The sequence below is a fragment of the Anabas testudineus genome, chromosome 12, assembly GCF_900324465.2.
Source record: "Anabas testudineus chromosome 12, fAnaTes1.2, whole genome shotgun sequence".
NCBI classification, from domain to species: domain Eukaryota; kingdom Metazoa; phylum Chordata; class Actinopteri; order Anabantiformes; family Anabantidae; genus Anabas; species Anabas testudineus.
This window is the reverse complement of record NC_046621.1, coordinates 19,081,057-19,102,147: the sequence shown is the minus strand read 5'-3', so window position 1 is coordinate 19,102,147 and position 21,091 is coordinate 19,081,057. Positions and strand designations below refer to the sequence as shown.

General features: G+C 39.1%; 1 protein-coding gene across 1 annotated transcript; it reads left to right on the top strand.

Moving 5' to 3' along the window:
• Positions 1-8,505: 8,505 nt before the first annotated feature.
• On the top strand, positions 8,506-20,925 carry gabrg1 (gamma-aminobutyric acid type A receptor subunit gamma1). The gene is made up of 9 exons (XM_026355600.1): positions 8,506-8,770; positions 12,488-12,648; positions 14,031-14,098; positions 14,308-14,528; positions 14,822-14,904; positions 15,676-15,813; positions 17,586-17,738; positions 19,903-20,105; positions 20,203-20,925. The coding sequence occupies exons 1-9, from the start codon at positions 8,694-8,696 to the stop codon at positions 20,482-20,484; spliced, it is 1,386 nt and encodes a 461-aa protein (XP_026211385.1). The 5' UTR covers positions 8,506-8,693; the 3' UTR covers positions 20,485-20,925.
• Positions 20,926-21,091: the final 166 nt, after the last annotated feature.

The following is a 21,091-nucleotide window of genomic DNA, read 5'->3' as shown; positions in this document are numbered from 1 at the left end:
GTCAATTCCCTGGGCTTTATATCTGTCAAGACAAGTTCGAAACACTTCCTGAACATCTGCAGCAATGCTTCAGATGTCATCAATGACGTCATTCACCTTAAACCATAGGAGCCTCGATAAACGCAACACTAAAACCTTCCTGGATTTCTCTACACATGCTTCGAAGCATTGGCACAATATGTCCCATCACTAGGTCGGGTAACCTAGGGTCGTAACGAGTGACTGGAGCCTTTAGCTTCCCAGGTTTCTGACTGGCGGGAAAGATCAGCCACAGCCTCGTCATCCTCCTAGAGCACCGCAAAGGCATCCACTCACTGCTGCTTCTCCTCCAGAGGTAGACTTGTACAATAAGGACACATGGCCTGAGGGGTGAGGGCTAGTGATGGGAGGTTCGGCTCTTTTCAGAGAAAAGCCGTCTTTCGACTCCTGAACGGCTCTTAATTTAGGATTTTTGTAGGCCTTTATTTTACCATAACTTTGCAAAAATTAATGGTTTGTGTGCTGAAAACCTTTTCATGTGCAGTGTTTTTATGAGAAGCCTTATAATTGCCTAATTATGTGCATTTATTCTGTTACAAAATAATTATTTTGTTTAATATTTTAATCAAAAATTTTATTGCACAAATTAACAACAAAACTGCAAATAAATCCACAGAACAGAACTAGAACCAAACTCAAGCAAACAGTTTTATAACAGCTTTGTAATTGCCTAATTTTGGCATTTATTCCTTTTATACTTTATCCTCACATCTGATTGGCTGTACAACATCGAAAAACCTCTGTATCTCCTGAAAGATTTTGGTCGTGTTTTGATAGACACTGAGGGATACACAATGTTATTGTTAATCAATGATACAATGATATATTTAGCCCAAGCATATCTTGTTGATGATAACTGATTATCTTGTTTGGCATCTGCAGAAGGAATGAGACCTCTGGTCAGCCAACTCACTATCAGGGTAGCGCAGTTGTCTGGCTGGCTGCCAAAGTGTCCTTGGGCATGATACTGAACCCCCGGGGAGTCAGCACAGCTGCCATTGGTGTGTGAGTGTGTGTGTGTGAATGGGTGAATGAGATACAGTGTAAAGCACTTTGAGTACCAGTTAGGTGTAAAGCGCTATATAAGTGCAGACCATTTACCATCAGGGAACTCACCAGAACCACCTGCCACCAAAGGTTAGCTGTTGAAGCATCCTCCTGCATGGCCTGCTTAGTTAGGAATGCAGTGATATCACGACTTGGTCACTAAATAACGTAAGTGCTGTTATAGCATCCCCTTGCTTGGCCAGTTAATGCTGTTTTGCCCAGGAAGAATCTCTAATGTTACTTGTCCTGTAAAGTTACATTTATATATTTATATACATGAATTGCTGGGTATTTAGCCAGAGTTGCAGATCACCTGCGGCTACAGTGAACTGTCGGTCACCGGAATGCTGGAGCCAATCCCAGCTGTCTGTTCACCTCCTTTCTGACTATATGTCTACAGAGTAATTCATATAGGTTACAACCATAATGAGCTATGTGAACAATCAGAATCATAACAACAGGAGCACAGAAACGACTTCACAATCACCAGCTCTATCCCAGCTACTGCCAGTCACATGCTAATAACATCGTGTTGAGAGCTGGTTAGCTCCATTAACTGTCCCCATCTCTCTGAGTTACAGTGATACTCAGCCGCCACAGCTGAGGGTGGGACCACTCTCTGTGGCCACAGCCAGCAGGATCTACTGCATGACACGGGCTATAGTATCAGAATAGATTGCTATAGATCAGAGATAACGCAAAAATACAGTGAAGTAGCTCAAGAAATATTGCGAGGGAATGCAAACGTAGTAATAGTAGTAGTAATTTATCGCTGTATGTACTTTTGTCATTGCGCCGGTTTAGCATTTATTAGATACTTGCAATGTATTGCGCAGATTTTGCATTATTAGATATCAACAATTTATATCTGACTAGTCAAAACTGTAACTGAAGAAATCCACAACTACATTTTGACTAGTCACAATTCCAATTAAAGATATCTGTTATTCTATTTTGACTAGTGGCTCATTGAATTGAATAGGCAAACTAGTTTAAGATGTCTACAATTCAGTTTTGCCTATCTGTAAATTTATTTGTATTTTGAGAAAAACACATTTCCAGAGCAGATTGAAATTGTCAATTAAAGTAAGGTTGTGCACCCTGCAGGCAGATTGAAGCCAAGTGTGGAGGCTGAGGATCCTGCTGAAGCTCCATGCTGCCACCATTTAGTCATTTGGCAGATGCTTTTATCCAAAGCAACTTACAAGTGAGGAACAAGGCAAGCAAAAATCGAAGTCAAGGAGAAACAGAGCAGTGGACGCAGTGTACATTTACATTTAGTCATTTGGCAGACGCTTTGACCCCCAGTCTGCCCAAATATCCTCAGTCTCCCCTAAGGCAAGACCTACTTATGCTTACCCTGCCTACCCTTGTAAGTCGCTTTGGATAAAAGCGTCTGCCAAATGACTAAATATTCATGTAAACATATGAACACTCTCTAAACAAATACTTTTTTGACCTTGCTGTCAAGAAAGAATAGTCCAAACCCTCTTCACTAGAGAACTGAAGTCTTCCTCAGAAAACTCTTTAAACAAAAAGTCATTTTAAAAAAATGCATGAATAAAGTCTCTTACAGAGCGGAGGGAACAGTCATATCCATGGACAGGCATGGTGACGGTGCAGAGAAAAACAAAGACACAGACAATGTAAGCCAGCTGGATTTACATATTTGGTTATGTAGTTTAAAAAATGCTGTGCATTTAAATAAAGATTTTGCCCCAGATGATACTCATTAACTGCTACTTGTCGGAGCAGGTGACAGAGCGCTGCTTCTTACAGCCTGAACTGTCTGAGTTAAAGAGATAAATCCAGCTGCACTTCTCAGCTGATAGCAATAGAGTGATAGGTGCCAGCAGTCTTGATTATGCACTTGCGCTTTTGTAAAATGCAAATAGGAACCTGGTTACACATTCACATGGCATAGTAATCAAAGTTGTCTGGGAGGAATCTACCTTGGGAAATCAGTTTTCGCAAATTCCCCACCTCGATTATGGTAACTAGGTTTATGGTTTACATGACATGTAAGAATTCAGCTTTCTCTAGAAAACACAAAGTGACTATGTGTGTCAAATTTAAAGCAGTTCCCTCAAGAAGTTTCTGAGACATCACATTCACTTGAATGGTGACTGTGACCCTAACCTTTGGCCACCAAAAACTAATCAGTTTATATACTTCAATTCAGGGAATTCAGCTGTACCTAATTTGAAAAAATTGTCTCAGAGTGTTCACATTGTCATGGAAAATTAAATCACGAGACAAAAAGGATACACAGAAGGGGATTTATTGCCACACAATCAAAAAACTGACACAATGGGAAACTAACTGAGAGAGGTGTCAAAAGAACACGGCCGGAAACTGGATTAGAAATAAAAACAAAGTGACGTTTCTCTTTCACCTGGTCCCACTCCTGCTGCTCTGCTCCCTAGCCACTTCCTGCTATGCCCATATATGGACTGACTCTTCCATTACCTCCGCACTACTCATCAGTTCTACCTGTGTTCACCCTCTTGTTTATCAGCTCCCCTCAGCCCTTTTCCTTCAGAACAGAAAACAGTCTTGTTAGCAATATTTCATTGTCTCAAACTCTACACACTATAAATTATGTTTATGTATGCATGTATGTATATTAGTTTATGTTACAGACATTTGCCCAATTGTTTTGTTTTTTGTCAAAGCATAGTTCTGAATATTAGCACAAGCTAGCACAGTTTTAAGCTACTACACTTTAAAGCTTATTAAATTATTAATTTTTTTTACATCATGTCATTCCCCCAATATGGGTGGATAAAAGGCAGGGTTGGGATTGTTACATATATTATAAGAAATTCACATGTTTTTGTAGTTTGGTGTATGTAGTCTACTACATACACCAAAACAGTTGCTACTACAGTAAGTATATTTTCGATCTGTGGGAAACACAGCCGAAACATTAAAATAAAAAATGACTTGAGGATGATGATTAACTCTTAGTGGTTTGTTCCCAGACTTTTTTGTTGAAATTCAAACAAAAGTTTATGAAAACTATAATTGGCAACTACATTATCTGCATTCCCTTCGATTCTGTTGAAGTCACTTATTTTTTATTAAGATGATCCTTGCTACAGCCATCTGCCTGTCTTTGTGATTGCATGTTCTGCATTCAAGTCCTCTGTTCTCTAGCTGGTGTTTTCTATACACTAAAAGACCTCTGCAAAACTAGAAACATGTTATTCCTAAGTAAGAGAGGCAAATAACAACATCAGGTTTCTTTTCAACACTGTAGCAAGGCTAATAAAGAGTCAAACCTCTGTCAAGCCTATCCCATTGTCCAAAGCTCTGATCTCGATGGGATCCCTCAGCTTGACAGTCCTAATGTTGAGACTCTAAACTAGGGAATCATCAATGAAACTACCCTCTGAACCAGAATCAATGAACACATCGAGCTTGACTGAGGACTTTGTGCCAAACAGCTCCCCGCGCAGGACTGGATGAGAGGACGTACATGAGGTGAAGCTCATCAGCGCCTCCCTCACTGACTGACGAGCACTGGACTTCAACGGGCACTGCCGAACACGGTGACTGCTTGATGCGGTTATTGCAAGCACAGGATTTGCAACTAGACGTAAACACCTGGAAATAAAGCTGAAATGTTTATCTTGGGTCTCATATTTATCTTTTGATGTCAAACCCAAATGTTGTCAGTCTACAGCAAAAATAGTAATTGGCCTCACTGTTCCAATACTTTTGGAGGGAAGTGTAAGTGTCTAGATATTCTTAATACACACACACACAAACTTATCCACAACTCAACAGACCATGAGGCATCCAAGTTCTAATTGTGTTAAAGAACGACAGCCTTGCTGAGTGTGAAGCCCTGCTGAATAGTGAGTGTTGCTGAGTAGGCGATAATAAGGCCCAACACAGCACCCACAGCACATCAGCACATTTACAGTCATGTCTGCACTCTTTACCTTCCACCCGCCTTTGATCTGCACTAGCATCACCTTGGCTTTGCTGCTCGCCACTTTTTCATTGGTTGTTATCTGCATGTTTACACTGAAACTCAAACCACACAACCTATAGACAAAAACCTCAACAGACCAAGACCAAAACACAATTGAACATAATCCTTCTACACAGTAAAACAGGAGTTTTAGAGAAAATACTAGCAAGTGTGGTTTGTATTTGCAAAACTTGTCTGTTTTTTTCTAAAATAAACCCTCTTGCTCACATGCACAAATCATGTTACATTACTTCAGCTTTCAGTATGATGCAAATCATATAACAACACATACTGTATACACACACACATCTGTCCTTAGGTTACACTCATCTCAGTATTTACCGCAGATTTACACCACATTCACCATACCACCTTTGAATCTACAGCTGCTGCTTTGGCCTTCTGCTGACAACACATCAGCAGGACTACACAATAAGTTAGTCACACAAATTAAATGGAAGGGCACACTCAGATGGCAAATTATAAGGCACTCTAAGCTAAAGTGAATGCAGTTACAGACAATAGTTTTGTATTGCATTACACTGACAAGTGTTTATATTATTTTCTTAATCTCCTTTATATAAGTGATATGGAGTGAAATAACAAAAATATCTCTTTATACGTACATTTATATCTCTATATATACAGTTTAACAACAGTGCAGGCTATAGACCCAAAAATAATCAAAATGTATTTAATTAATTATGATTAAATATGCTGAACTCATAATGAACTGTATAAATTTAAAAATAATATTTCTATGGATAAATATAGATGATTTAATTCAATTCAGTTGAATAAAAATATAAAAAATATATTATTGTATAGCGCCAATTCACAACAAAAGTCATCTCAAGGCACTTTACAGTGCAAGGTTTAAGACCTTACAGAGTACAATTATACAAAAAATGATACAGAAACCCCAACAATCCCATATGAGCAAGCATTAGGCAACAATGGAGAGGAAAACCGTCCTTTAGAGGAAGAAACCTCCAGCAGAACCAGGCTCATGGTGGGCGGCCATCTGCCTTGACCGGTAGGGGTGGAAAGAGGAGAGAGGAAAGAACAGCAGGCAACAAAGACAACAACAAGCAGCAAGAACATTGGGCAGGTCAACTGGATTCTGGGGATGTACAGCTCCAGGCCGAGGATACCCGCAGAAAAGTACAGGAAGAGGGAGACAGAGAGGAGGAAACACAACTACAGGAGAGAGAAGACACAAATTTAATGACATGCAATGGTGGCATTTGCATTGATATAGGAGAAAGGAGAGAGAAGCTCAGTGTATCAGTAGAGGTCCCCCAACAGACTAATCTATATCAGCCTAACTAAGAGATAATTCTCTAACTATAAGCTTTATAAAAAAAGGAACGTTTTAAGTCTAGTCTTAAATGTAGAGAGTATGTTTGCCTCCCGAACCTGAACTTGGAGCTGGTTCCACAGGAGAGGGGCTTGATAGCTGAAGGCTCTGCCTCCCATTCTACATTTGGAAACTCTAGGAACCACAAGTAAACTACTTGAGTAGGCTACTCAAAAAGTCTACTCTGGACTCAGGGGTTTTAGTGAATTATAGATCAATATCCAATGAGTATATCCAAGGGGTGGCTGTGGCTCAATAGGTAGAGCAGTTGACTGTCAATCACAGGATTGGTGGTTCAATTCCCAGCCCTGTCACATGCTAAAGTGTCCTTGAGCAAGATACTGAACCCCTAGTTGCCCCAGGTGAGTCAGGTCAGGCCAAAGTGTCCACAGTGTCCTTGAGCAAGATACTGAACCCCTAGTTGCCCCAGGTGAGTCAGGTCAGCTCTGCCATCGGTGTGTGAATGGGTGAATGAGACGCAGTGTAAAGTACCAGCTAGGTAAAAAAGCACTAATAATAATAATAAGTGCAGACCATTTACCATTTAAACCGGCAGTCTGAGAACAGCGAGTTCTGTTTGGAGCTATGAGGTCTTTGACATAAGATGGAGCCTTTAAGGAGTTATTGGGGCATCCTATTAATAATGAATTACAATAGTCCAGTCTGGAAGTAACAAATGCATGGACTAGTTTTTCAGCACTTTGGGACAGTCGGTCCAAGCACAGAACCCTGTGGAACTCCGTAGCTAACTTTGCTGTGCATGGAAGACTCATCATTAACATGTACAAACTGGAATCTTTCTGATCTGTCCAGTCTGTGTAATTAAATTTTGTGATCTATAGTGTCGAATGCAGCACTAAGATCTAACGAGACGAGTATAGAGAGTAGTCCATTGTCTGATGCTAATAGAAGATCATTAGTGACCTTTACCAGTGCTGTTTCTGTGCTATGATGTACTCTAAATCCTGTCATATAATTGCTTAGAAACTATTTTTTCAAGAATTTTAGAGATAAAGGGCAGGATATTGGATATACTCATTGGATATTGATCTATAATTCACTAAAACCCCTGAGTCCAGAGTAGGCTTAGTACATACTGTAGATAAAAACAACTGGCAGTTGTTGAACTTACCTTGTTACTCAATTAACAAAGTTTATCTTAGCTTTCCTTTAAAATGGTCAGATGTACCTTTTTTACTACATACACCATCTATGGATTACGTAGCCATTCATGGCCCTACATGGCTTTTGTTTACCACTCAGAAAAGTAATCAGCACTAATAGTTTATATCATACCCTGTACCTTTGTCACAATTGGTGTAAAATAAAATGCCACCTAGCAGCCTTGTAATGATGATGTCCATACATCAATACACAATTTCTGATCTGAAATATAATTATAACTCAAGCTTTTGCCCATGGGATCAACACGACTGTTCATAGTGGATTTATTATTGTTAATGATCTACCACTCTTCTCTCTTATCTCACCTCAGGACTATCTGCACTCAGAGTCAGCAAAAAGGGACTGAGTCCAGCCTACACTTTACTTTATAAAGAAATACAAACACATTCTCTTACTGGTTCATATTAGACCAAAGGAGATTAGTATTAGATATTTATGACAGTAAGTCAGATCTCACCGTAGACCATATGAGGATAATGTCATCTCCTCATTGGCTATGCAGTATTATTATTTTTATTTTTATTATTAGAGCTTAGATGAAACCAGAGTTCAGGAGAGTCACTGAATACAATCCTGAGCTGCTCAGAATGTGTGGTTGGTCCTGCGTAGACAGTTTCCAGCGGTCACCAGCGCACCAGTGATGTGGGTCTACATCAGCTACTGCGCTGACTAAACACAGCAGCTGGTGTGATGGTGAATTGTGCTGTCTCAGACAGTATTCCTTGCACACAGAAGCATCAGTGTGAATATTAATCAACGGTGATAATCTACAGTAACAGAAATTCTAGATTTCGAAGCGACGCCAGTGTGAGAGCAGCGTCTGTCACAGTGGTCTGTTAGCGGCACTGCAGATAGACTAAAGCAGAGTCAGCTCCCCGGCAACAGCTTCACTTACTCTGCCACATCCCCCCCACACCCTCACACACACACGAAGACCACGGAGGCATCTCCCATATCCTTCCGTCGCTGCATCTAACCCTGATCGGCTGCATTTAGACGCGACCCGACGACACAAAGATACGACTTCCACCGTGGACCTGTGGGCACTGTTAAGGTTGAGTCCCAGCTGTGGAGGAAATAATGAAGCGCCTTTTTGTCAGACTTGTGCAGCATAAAGCAATGAACCCCTGGCTGCTCTTCGCCCTGCTCGGACTTTGGTAAGTGTGTATCGGTGTTATTGTCTCCATGGTGATGAGAGAAGACTGAGAGAAGAGGTTTGAGAAGGTAAATGGCTGCAGATGTGTCTCTCTCTGGCTTCATCCAGAAATAGCTGGTCAAGGTGCTCTATGCTATCATTGATTGTTGTGATCATCGTTTGAGCTGAGGCCTTTCAGAAAAAATATCTGAAGAAGCATTAATCGCTGAGAATTCGTTCTTGGAATTAAAAGCAGCTTCAAACTATGCATCTGCATTTGTGCGGAAACCCGATTATTTACCAGGTGTATTCTGAGCGTAAAAAAGAGGGGTTTTATTACATCTGCATCTGTGATGTAGTTTCAGAGGCTCTGCCATTGAAGCCCTTATCTGTCATAGTGCAGCAGTGAGTGTCATGTATGCTGTAGATGGGTGGATGATGGATGATTTTGTTACTTGGCAGACATTGATCTACTCCTACCTCAGCACCAAAGGAAAACTATCATGGCCACAGATGTAGGAATTGTGTCCTGGTGAGGACATGCCTTCTGTCCTCACAAGTAAAACTGTTGAAGCTGCTTATCTGCTGTGGAAACAGCACAAATAATTCTGCATATTACACCTACAACAGATTCTTATTAAGAATTGCAGCCTGAAACATGTGAATTTTTCCAAATTTCAAAGTAAAAAAAAAAACGTTACGGTGGTTTAAAATGTTACATTTCCTTCATGCTTCACATTCTTTTATATGCCACCTCTTGTCAGTTATTGCAAATGCCTTTCAAACTCCATGCTCTTAATTGTAAATTAGACTTTCTGACAGAAATGTGTAATCTGATAACTTTACTGTGACAGTTATCCTCTTAACTTACATTATTTTGGAAAAGCTAGCTTCTATCAAAACAACTTCATAAAAACTCCTAATGCAAGGCATTCATTTAAATTAATTTGTTTTCTCATTAATTTGCTGAAATGATGATTAATTGCTGTAAAAACTGGAAAGACGCTGTAACTGAGGATAAATTTTGTTCTTTAACTTCCGCATAGATTTTGTTGGTTCTACATTAGCTTCCCAAGCAACCACTACAACAGATGACAGTGGAAAAGACCTACTCAAGAATGTGCTGAGACAGACTGAACTGAAAAATTCTCTAGGCCCCAGTTCAATGCTCAGAAGCAGAGGAAGATGATTCAATGGAACTCTGCATCACCAGCTTCAACTGTGTGATTTCAAACTTCAACTGAACTGAAACAGCAACAGTCTCAGTTCTGAAGGCAGTATCCTAGTCTGATATATTTATAGTTGTTTTTTTTTTTGTTGTTTGTTTTTTATTGGCCCCCACTCTCTTTATATCTATGACTGTAAGGAAGACCATGACTAACTCAGTGTTTTGTACCTCCACTGCTCTACAATCAAATAAAGCTGACATACAGGATCAAATAGTGACCTGTGTAGGCAGGAATAACGGACAATGTTATTACTTAAAATTACTTCTTCAAGTATATTCCCATTAAACTTTGAAAAGAACAACTGGTTGTAAGCAATCATCACAGTTTCTTTTTCAACTATGGCCTACTTTACTATTGTAATTGTGCTTTCTGTGTTCTTGTAGAATTGATTAATTAGAGAGTAGGTAGGTGGTTATGATCAATAACTGGGGCAATTAAGTGACACCAATACAGTAAAGTGAACTATTTGCAATTACCTGGTTTTCTGCATAAATTGGTCACAGATATAACAAGACACCTAAGGTTCACTTAGACAGGACACTGAAACCCTGTAGTAGTGCTGTCTAACAAACAACAGTTTTTCCAGGGGGCTCAAAAAGAACATCTTAAACACTGTGTTGGGTTAAGGTCTGGGCTCTGTTCCTTTTAATTATGTGTTCTAATTTTGCTCCTCATTCAACTGTCTCCTTTTTACTGGGGCTATGAGAATTAGCCGGTTAGGAAAAAGTCAGCAATTATGATTTGTCATTGTTGTTGTTGCTTTAAACCAGCTTTCATTGGTAGGAGAACATGCAGGCTTTGCACAGAGAGAGCGACCCCAGTCCTTTTTTGTGAAACGACTTCACCGCTGTGCCGCCCAGTTTAATTTTCCCAGTAGTACTGTGGAGTGTCAGGGTGGTCTTTGAGAAACTTTAAGTGTTTAAAATGTTTTTTGGGAAATAATTTTGTGGATAGTAGATCTGCTATTAGAAAGGCTGTAATTTCATTGATTTTTGCATGTACTGGATATTTTATATTTATTATGGCTCATCTGCAATTCCATGTGTTTTGTGCATCTATGCATAACTAGTGTGTGTGTGTGTGTGTGTGTGTGTGTGTGTGTGTGTGTGTGTGTGTGTGTGTGTGTGTGTGTGTGTGTGTGTGTGTGTGTGTGTGTGAGTGTGTGTGTGTGTGTGCACAACCTGGTCACCAGTCTATCATAGGTATCCCAACCACTCCTTAACATATTTGTAGAGTACCATAATTAAACTGCAAGCAGTGGTACCACATGATAAACCCAAATGCAAAAAACTCAATCCCACACCAAGCTTAATTTTCTTTCCAGACATCTATGTATGCAATCATATGGGTTCCATTAATATCTATATTTCATGTCAGTCTTGTCTAATATCATAACTAGGTGTTCTACCTTAGTTTGGATTGACAGTTTGTCCTTACCAACCATTTCCAAATCCATTAATTATTCTAAATGCATGGAAACAAAACTATGGAAAATGAAGTCATTTTTGAGTATGATTGCCATTATGGGGATATTATTTAAATGAGCATTGTTTTGTATGTAAACATTATAGATAGAAATATATATATATAACTATATATACTATATTTTGGCTGCATGCATCTTTCTCTGAATTCACTTCAATATCCCTGTTCCTTTTGCCGAAATAGAGTGCACCAAAATCCTGGGTTTCAGCTACAAAAGAATAATATGCCATCTAAACCTTACAATCTGAGGATGTGAGTTTGGGTAAGGGAAAATGTACATGTACAGGTCCTAGCTTGTTTACACCTAAATAAGTGGTGGAAAGTTGATGAATGAGTAGAAATTTAGTGTGGGCAAACCAGCAAACCTGTTGTAGAGACAGGGGACTGAATCAAGATTTTAGTATTTTCTTTTAGAAAAAACAAAGTAAACCAGCTGTTTTGAGAAGCACTGCATTGTGGAATATGTCCATATGGGAGATATGAATGGATTAATTACTCATTTCAAGCACTGTGTTAGGGCACAATCTAACAAAATCATGTTCCCTGTTATGTCTGGTGGTGGAGTGCGCCTTTTGGTTTATTGAAGGCATAGAATATGGCCACCTAAATAAACTCCACTCCACTCCAGAAATTTTGGAACAGTAAGGCCAGTTCCTTGAAAACATTTAGGTTTAACATCAAAGGATGAACATGAAATAAAAGATCAACATTTCAGCTTTCATTTCTAGGAGTTTACGTCTGTATCCGATACATTATTTAAAAGATAGCACCTTTTGTTTCAACACACCCATATTTAATGTGAGCAAAAGCATTGAAACATGTAGAAATAAAGTGAATAATTATATGATATTTAGTTGCAAATCATTTGCTTGCAATAACTGCTTCAAGTCTGTGACCTGTTGACATCACCAAACTTTTCTACAGGCCTCACTGCTCCAATACTTTTGGAGGGGAGTGTAGATGGTGACTCTTGACATTCACCATATCTTTGTTTAACATAATGGTTGTTTTTTTCTACTCCACAGTGCAGCATTTGGGCCAAGTAAACAGGAAGAAGAAGACTATGAAGATGTGCCCATTAATAAGACATGGGTCTTATCACCAAAGGTTTATGAGAGTGATGTGACTTTGATCCTAAATAAACTGCTGCAGGGTTATGACAACAAACTGCGACCTGACATTGGAGGCAAGTTAAGCTGATTGTTTGCAAATGTGCTTTCTTTTAACTCTGATACGGTACCACAACACATACTGCATATACACACTTGATAGATGATCTCTTCATTTAAAAACATTTTTTGTATTTACCTGAGTAATTTTTGTGCAATAATAAAATTAGTTTGATGAGCGGAATTATTCTCATGTAACAAATATGCAGACAAAAACAAGATCAGGACAAATAATTTTTTCACAGCACTATAAATAAGTTGACTTAACAAGTGTAGTAAGTACTACAACTCAAATTACAAAAAAGTTAGGGAGCTGTGTAAAAACTCCTCCCACTCCGTTACTTTTCGCACATTTTACAGTGTTGTAAATGTATATTAAAATTGAATAAATAAATAAAATAAAAAACAAAAAAAAAAGTTTTCAACCAAATCTCAAAAAACTTCCTTGATGTCAATCGGTTTCACTTCAGGCGTCATTTTACAGAAACTGCCCTCCTGATGGTCATGGAGTCCCTCTTGAATGCAAAGCTGTGTCCCAGTCGCCTGTCTTAAACTTACTTGAAATGTCTGCAGCTTTTGATGCTGAAAATCATCAGGTCCTCCTACATGTAGCTGCACTATGTAAATTAGGGATCTTTTTTACAGTTCTTGGCTGTCTCAACTTCTAACTAGCTGGGATCATCACTGATTACCAACAAAGCTTTACTGACAACAACTCTTTCATCTCATGGCATGCAGATTTGCCCCCTAAAACATCAGGAAGATTCAACCCCTAACTTTCTGAATATACTAGCCAGCTCCTCATGCTGGCACTCATCATCATGTTTCAAATACTACTTTTTCCTATTAACAGAGCTACAATTAAGCACAATTTAAACCAGATGATCAAAAATGCAGCAGCACCCATATTAATTTTCGATCAGAGTTATCAACTCAACAGTACCTTAGAATCTGAACACCTTCAGTTAAGTCCACAACCCACTTAGCTTTGAATGTATTTTAGTACTTTGACTTAGCTTTTTTGTTAGGTTGTTACCTCACCTACTTACATACATCATTTTGGATAAAAGCGTAATTCACGTGACTAAATGTAGATATCGATGTTTAATAGGGTTTAAATCTGGGCTTTGGCTGGGCCACTCATGAACAGTCAGGCACTTGCCCTGAACCATTTCACCTGAAGAAAGTGCAGGTTTTCTTTTGATGGACTTTTCATCTTGTCTCAATTCCTCTATCTTCCTGTACCGGAGATTTCAGTTTTTAAAGTTTTTGACACAAATACATATATCAAATATATTTAATACAAATAACACAATCACACATAATAGATCTTTTTAGATGTCAACTGACATGTATGTATAATACAAGTGGATGCTGTATGTCTTCTGTTTTGTTTTAGTGAGACCAACAGTAATTGAAACAGCTGTGTATGTCAACAGCATTGGACCAGTAGACCCCATCAACATGGTGAGAGCTGCTTCTTCTTCTTTACCTTTGCTTATTTTGTGCTGATATAATGGAAAATTGATTGAAGTTTGTAATCCTCCTTTGGTAGAAATGAACTACCATCACAAATTACAAAGTCAGTTCATCTAATCATCCAGTGGAAAAGTTTATTCTTTTCATTACTTCCTTACATTGGCTGTATTTGCATGGATTTCCTGAATTTGTTGCAGGAATACACCATTGACATCTTCTTTGCCCAGACATGGTATGATAGCCGACTGAAGTTCAATAGCTCAATGAAGCTCCTCATGCTCAACAGTAACATGGTAGGCAAAATCTGGATTCCTGACACATTCTTTAGAAATTCCCGTAAATCAGATGCCCACTGGATCACCACGCCCAACCGTCTCCTGAGGCTGTGGAGTAATGGGAGAGTCATGTACACACTAAGGTATGTCCTCAGGACTGTTATAAGCAGTTTTCTATCCCTTTAACAGTCATTTTAGTGTTGCATCAGCTCTTGAAACATTTTTGTTGTTTGTGAAGCTTTAGTGTTTACATCTGTATTTATATCATGTAATTCTTTTTTAGGTTAACCCCAGTTTCTCAAAGCGCAATATTTTTTTCTGCATTGATGGTGTAATTATAGAGACGACATAAATTAATGTTATTATGTTCAATCACACTTAGGGAAACACAATGCTGAGATTTGCTTTTTCTGTGTCACAATTCTGTTTTTGTCAGGTTGACTATTAATGCGGAGTGCTACCTTAAGCTGCATAACTTTCCAATGGATGAGCACTCGTGCCCACTGGAGTTTTCAAGCTGTACGTGGTCAACTGTTTTCCCCTCCCATTTTAAATTGTCATTTTGACCTCAACTTGCCCAGAGAGAGTGAGGCTTCTATGTGGGCTAGCATAGTGGCTAAGCCCTTGTTTCTTCTCTTTGCCACAAGGCCCATCTGCTTGAACTGCCCTCTCCAAGCCTGTGCCAATCTATCATCTGCTCCACCAGCGGAGAGAGGTCACCCAGTCCCATTTTCTCTGAAAGACTTAATAAATTATGCACCCTCTTTCAGTCTGATTCATGCTGTTTGCGTCATCCTTCATTTGTCTCTTGCCTTGTGCTTTAGCTTCACTAAAACTGCTTATGTTTTGTCGTGACCTTACGGATCATTTCATGGTGTGGAGGACAATTATTAGGGCTATTACAGTCACAATAAATGTCATCAAATGAGCGCTTTTGGTGATTTCATTAATAGAAAGAACTCACATGAAAAGCAATTGGCATTTTGCTTGCAAACAAGCATCCCATTGCAAACAAGTATCCCATTGCAAACCTTACAAATATGAGCCTCTTATAATCTATCAAGCCATATAAGGTATATAATTATTTGCTTATTATTATTATTATTGTTTGATTATATATTGCTCATTTGAAGAAATTTTATGAGACTGGACCAGTCAACGTTTTTGCCTTGCCATGGTGCCATGTTCTTTTATGATGTAACGTAAACTGAACAAAAGATGTGAGCTTCCTGTTGATTTCCTCAGTATGACTTCAAATGTATCCATTATGTTTCTGTTGGGTTCCTGTAGATGGCTATCCTAAGAATGAGATCATGTACCGGTGGCAGAGACGGGCAGTGGAAGTCGCAGATCAGCGTTACTGGAGACTTTACCAGTTTGCCTTTGTGGGGTTGAGGAACAGCTCAGATGTGGCACACACCCAGTCAGGTAAGAAATTGTGGCCAAGTGCTCTTGTGTTCTGCCACCCTCAATCTCCTTGTTCTACACAAGACACACAAATTAGCAGTCTGCTAGTAATACAGTACATCAAGAAAGTATTCACAACGCTTAACTTTCTCCACATTTTGTTATGTTACAGCTTCATTCCAAAATTGATGAAATTTATCATTTTTCTTACATTATTAGCAATTTTATAAAAAATTAAAAATAATCCAATGTACATAAGTATTCACAGCCTTTGCTCAATACTTTGTTGAAGCACCTTTAATGATAATGTATACTTCACTAATCCCCTTGGGGAAATTTGGCTGGACAGCTGCCAGACTGAGTCGGCACTACTACGAGGTTTCAGTGTCTTGTCCACAGACACCTCACCAAGTAGCCAGGAATCGAACCACTCACCCTTGGGTTCGTAGGCAACTGCTCTACCCCCTGAGCTTCTGCCGCCCCTTCAGCACTGCGTACAGCCTCAAGTTTTTTTGACTATGATGCTACAAGCTTGGCACATATATTTTTGGGCAGTTTCTCCCATTACTTTTTGCAGTACATCTCAAGCTCCATCAAGTTGGACAGGAAGCGTCAGTGCAGAACCATTTTGATGTTTAATTGGGTTTAAGTCTGGTCTCTGTCTGTACCACTCAAGGACATTCACAGAGTTGTTCCTTAGCCACTCTTTTGTTATCTTGGCTGTGTGCTTAGGGTTGTTGAACCAAGATGAACCACCTCCCCAGTCTGAGGTCCAGAGCACTCTGGAACTGGTTTTCATCAAGGATGTCATTGCTGCACTCAACTGTCAACTGCTCCTGTGATTCTGACTAGTCTCTCAGTTCCTGCTGCTGAAATATATCCAGAATGAACAGAATGATGCCACCACCATGCTTCACTGTAGTCCTCCGGGCGTAATGCTTGGCTTTTAGGCCAAAGACTCTAATCTTTGTTTCATCAGGCTTTGTTTCTCATGATCTGAGAGTCCTTTCAGGTGCATTTTGGCAAACTTTTACTGAGGAGTGGTTTCTGTCTGGCCACTCTACCATTCAGGCCTGATTGGTAGTATTGGAGTGCTGCAGAGATGGCTGTTCGTCTGGAACTTTCTTCTCTCCCCACAGAAAAACGCTGGAGCTCTTTAAGTGTAACCATCAGGTTTTTGATCCTAGACTAAGGCCCTTCTCTCTTGATCGCTCAGTTTGGTTGGGTGGGCCACTCTAGGAAGAGTGCTGGTGGTTTCAAACATCTTCCATTTACATATGATGGTGGCCACTGTGCTTATTGGGACCTTCATTGCTGCAGACTATTTTCTGTACCCTTAACTAGATCTTTTCCTCGATACAGACAATTCCTTGGACTTCATGGCTTGGTTTGTTCTCTGACCTTAGATAGACAGGTGTAAACCTTTCCAAATCATGTCCAATAAATTACATTTCCCACAGGCAGACTCCAATCAAGTTGTAGAAACATCTTAAGGATGGTTAGTAGAAAAATAATTTACCATCATGTTTTAGTGTCATGTCAAAGGCTGTGAACACGTATGTGCATGTGATTTTTTTGCTTTTTATTTTTAAAGATGTCTCTGTTTATGAGTATAATTACAATAATTCACAAATTAGTGCATGCAACATTTAAATCCATCAAAAATGTGCCTGAAAAAATATTTAGTTGAACTAAGCTTGAAAAATTGAGGAAGAACACACATACAGTATAAAATGTCACATTTTCACATAGGCTTATTAATCTTTTATTTCCATATGTGTCTTAACTTTCAGGTGAATATGTAATCATGACAATCTTTTTTGACCTGAGTCGAAGAATGGGCTATTTCACCATCCAGACCTACATTCCCTGCAGTATGATTGTGGTGTTGTCCTGGGTGTCCTTCTGGATAAATAAGGATGCCGTTCCAGCCCGCACTTCCCTAGGTGTGATATGTTCATATGTCATACATCAAATTTCAGAGTACTGATTTTCCTTGTACTTGTTCTGTAAATCTCTTTAGTGGCCGTTTGAATATTATAGGCCAATGAAGGCTTTAATGGTTTAAATTACTGATTAATTATTAGTCATTTTAATTATTACTTTGGTCACTGATTTAGAGTGGGCATGACTCTGTACATTGCAGTAATCAGGATTTAACAACAATTATAATGTGTTGACAAATGGTAGGTAATTTGATCACTATCCTTCAAACAGTGATCAAACATCCTGCATATTTTCATAAAGCATATTAGTTGTATTTATGAATATTAATATCTTTGAGACAGTTTTTGTTATGTGTAATTAATGTAATAACAATAATAAGTAAATAATAAGCTGTCCAAGTGACCAAATGTAAAAAAAATGTGTCTAAATATTAAACTGGTTTATGACTTTTAGGCACTGAGAGTAGTGAGGATTCTTTTCTATAAAGCAATGAAGCATTTATTTCTTAAGCACAATTTTAGGAGATCAGAAAATCTCTTAAAATACAAATTTCAAAAAAAGTCACACACAAAAATTTCGTTGGGCCACCTTTAGCTTTGATTACAAAACCATGGCATTGTTTCAATAAGCTTCTGAAATATCACAACATTCATTTCTGTCCAGAGTTAAATACATTTTTTGTCTGTATTGATAATGGGAAAGTCCGACCGCTGCGCAAATTCTTCCCCAGCACTTCCCCAAGAGTCTCAATAGGGTTAAGGTCTAGACCGTCTGGTCTCTGTGGTGATCAATCCATGTGTGAAAATGATGTGTCATGCTCCCTGAATCACTCATTTACAATTTGACAAGTGCAACAACCTGTCACTCAACTCCAAAAAGATGAAATAAATAGTGATTAACTGTGATTTGCAGTTCTTAAAACAAGAAAATGAAATATAACAAAAGAAATGTGGAATTATTTGTTTACTCTAGAATAGAGCCTTCCCCACTCTTCATCAATGGGATTGTGGTGGAGCGGGTCTCCACCTTTAAGTTCCTGGGGACCACCATTTTTCAGGATCCCTCCTGGACATAAAACATCACAGCACCAGTTAAAAAGTCCCAGCAGAGACTACATGGATGGTTTTCAAAAGAAACCTGCAGGAAGATCTGCTGGAAACACTCCACCATTGACTTACTACATCACTGTGTGGTACACTGGCTGCTGAAAAATATCCAGATGTCCAGATATTTGGGTCCAAACCAATACGATATATGAACATGTTCCACATATAGTAGATACAGTACAAAACATAAACTCTTGACAGTAAGTGGCAGCAAGAGGAATACCTCATCTGACTGAGCAATGGGAAAAACTAAAAAAGAGAGAGACACAGTAAAACAGTATGTGCAACCACTTTACAACAACAGAATACCAACACAATACAACAAATTGGATCTGGTCAATATCTTTGTACTAGCATAAAAAATCATAGTTCAAGGTTGCATGGAGCACAGTGTCCATGATAGGACATCACAGAGGAAGCCACCTCTCCCAATCATATGCAAAAAACTCCACTCTAACTTGTAGTACTGTAAAGTAATACAGTACTACAGTATCAATATTTCTTTCACCCAACTGGTCAAGGCAGATGGCAGCCCACCCTAAGGCTGGTTCTGCTGGAGGTTTCTTCCATTAAGCAGCACTGTCACCTAGTGGGTGGCTGTGGCTCAATAGGTAGAGCAGTTAAATGCCAATCGTAGGATTGGTGGTTTGATTCCCGGCTGCCACGTCACATGCCAAAGTGTCCTTGGGCAAGATACTGAACCCCAAGTTGCCCCTGGTGAGTCAGGTCAGCTGCATAGCAGCTCTGCCATCGGTGTGTGAATGTGTGTGTGTGAATGGGTGAATGAGAAGCAGTGTCAAGGCAGTGTAAAGCGCTTTGAGTACCTTTGAGTACCAGCTAGGTAGAAAAGCGCTATATAAGTGCAGACCATTTACCATTTAGTGCTGCTCAAGTGGAATTGTTGGGTTTTCTACATAATTCTATAAATAGGTATAATCTGTAAGGTCTTGTAAAGTACGCTGTACTGTGTGCTTTGATATGACTTTTTATTTGGTGCTAAATACAAAATCCACAACAACTAATTTTATTGATTTTTCCTCTGTGATAATACATTTAGGTATTACCACAGTGCTCACAATGACGACTCTAAGCACCATCTCAAGGAAGTCCCTGCCCAAGGTTTCCTATGTCACTGCCATGGACCTATTTGTCTCTGTCTGTTTCATCTTCACCTTTGCTGCTCTTATGGAGTATGGCACTCTGCACTACTTCACCAGTAACAGACAGACAAAAAAGGCTAAAGCCAATAATAACACCCAGGTACCCAGCACACACTTTTTTTTCTCTTTTCAGTGTATCATATTCACTGAATGTAACAGTACCATACTAAAATATGTGTGTGGGTTCTCCTTCACAGCAGAAAGCATCCAGCATGGTGAATATCCGACCTGGCACATCGCTGCTACAGATGAACAACATTGTGCCCTATCATGAGGAGGATGACTATGCTTATGAGTGTCTGGATGGAAAAGACTGCACCAGCTTCTTCTGCTGCTTTGATGATTGCCGCTCAGGTGCCTGGCGTGAAAACAGGATGCATGTTCGGGTTTCCAAGATTGATTCTTACTCACGAATATTCTTCCCCACTGCTTTTGGCCTTTTTAATCTGGTTTATTGGATAGGGTATCTGTATCTATAAAACCAGTAGTTCTCAAAGACGGTTGACTGGAGTTTCACAACTGCCAGCATTTCAGCAAAAGCAGAGCTGCTCATGACGCAGAAACAATAGCTACTTGGAAAACATGTGTAGCACAAAAGGAATTAAATTAAAATCTAAACATTTTCATGAATGGAAGTGCAAATTGATGACATTCAGCCCTTCAGCTTGTCAAAAACCATGTTCCAGAACAGCATAGGTCAACAACTAACAACTAATATACCATTAAGAATGTTATGAACATTCCCTGTGCCCAAAAGATAATAACTAATGACCTTTTATCTAGTACCAATTAAAAATTGCTCTTTAGGGATAGGGTTAGCTAACTACTTTTCCTAAAATTAGTGTGGGATATTACTATATCTTATATATTCTTTCTTCAAATGTGTTCCATTTTAGATTTTGTTTAAGGTTCATATCCTAATTGTGTAAGCTCCAATACCAACAATTCTCACATTGTCATCTTTTCGTTCTTTTTATTGGCAAAGACAAGCATAGAAAACATATAGTCTTCAATTTTAGGTAGCATTTTCCTTTGCATTTTTGGAATTTAAACCTCATTTGTATATTTAAAGCAACTATTCAGATT

What these genes read in the sequence shown, in the direction of transcription:
- gabrg1 (XM_026355600.1), top strand. Translation starts at nt 8,694, where the DNA reads ATGAAGCGCCTTTTTGTCAGACTTGTGCAGCATAAAGCAATGAACCCC. An exon ending in TGTGGCACACACCCAGTCAG is followed by an intron (nt 15,814 to 17,585) that starts GTAAGAAATTGT and finishes CTTAACTTTCAG; the next exon opens with GTGAATATGTAATCATGACA. An exon ending in AAGCCAATAATAACACCCAG is followed by an intron (nt 20,106 to 20,202) that starts GTACCCAGCACA and finishes TCTCCTTCACAG; the next exon opens with CAGAAAGCATCCAGCATGGT.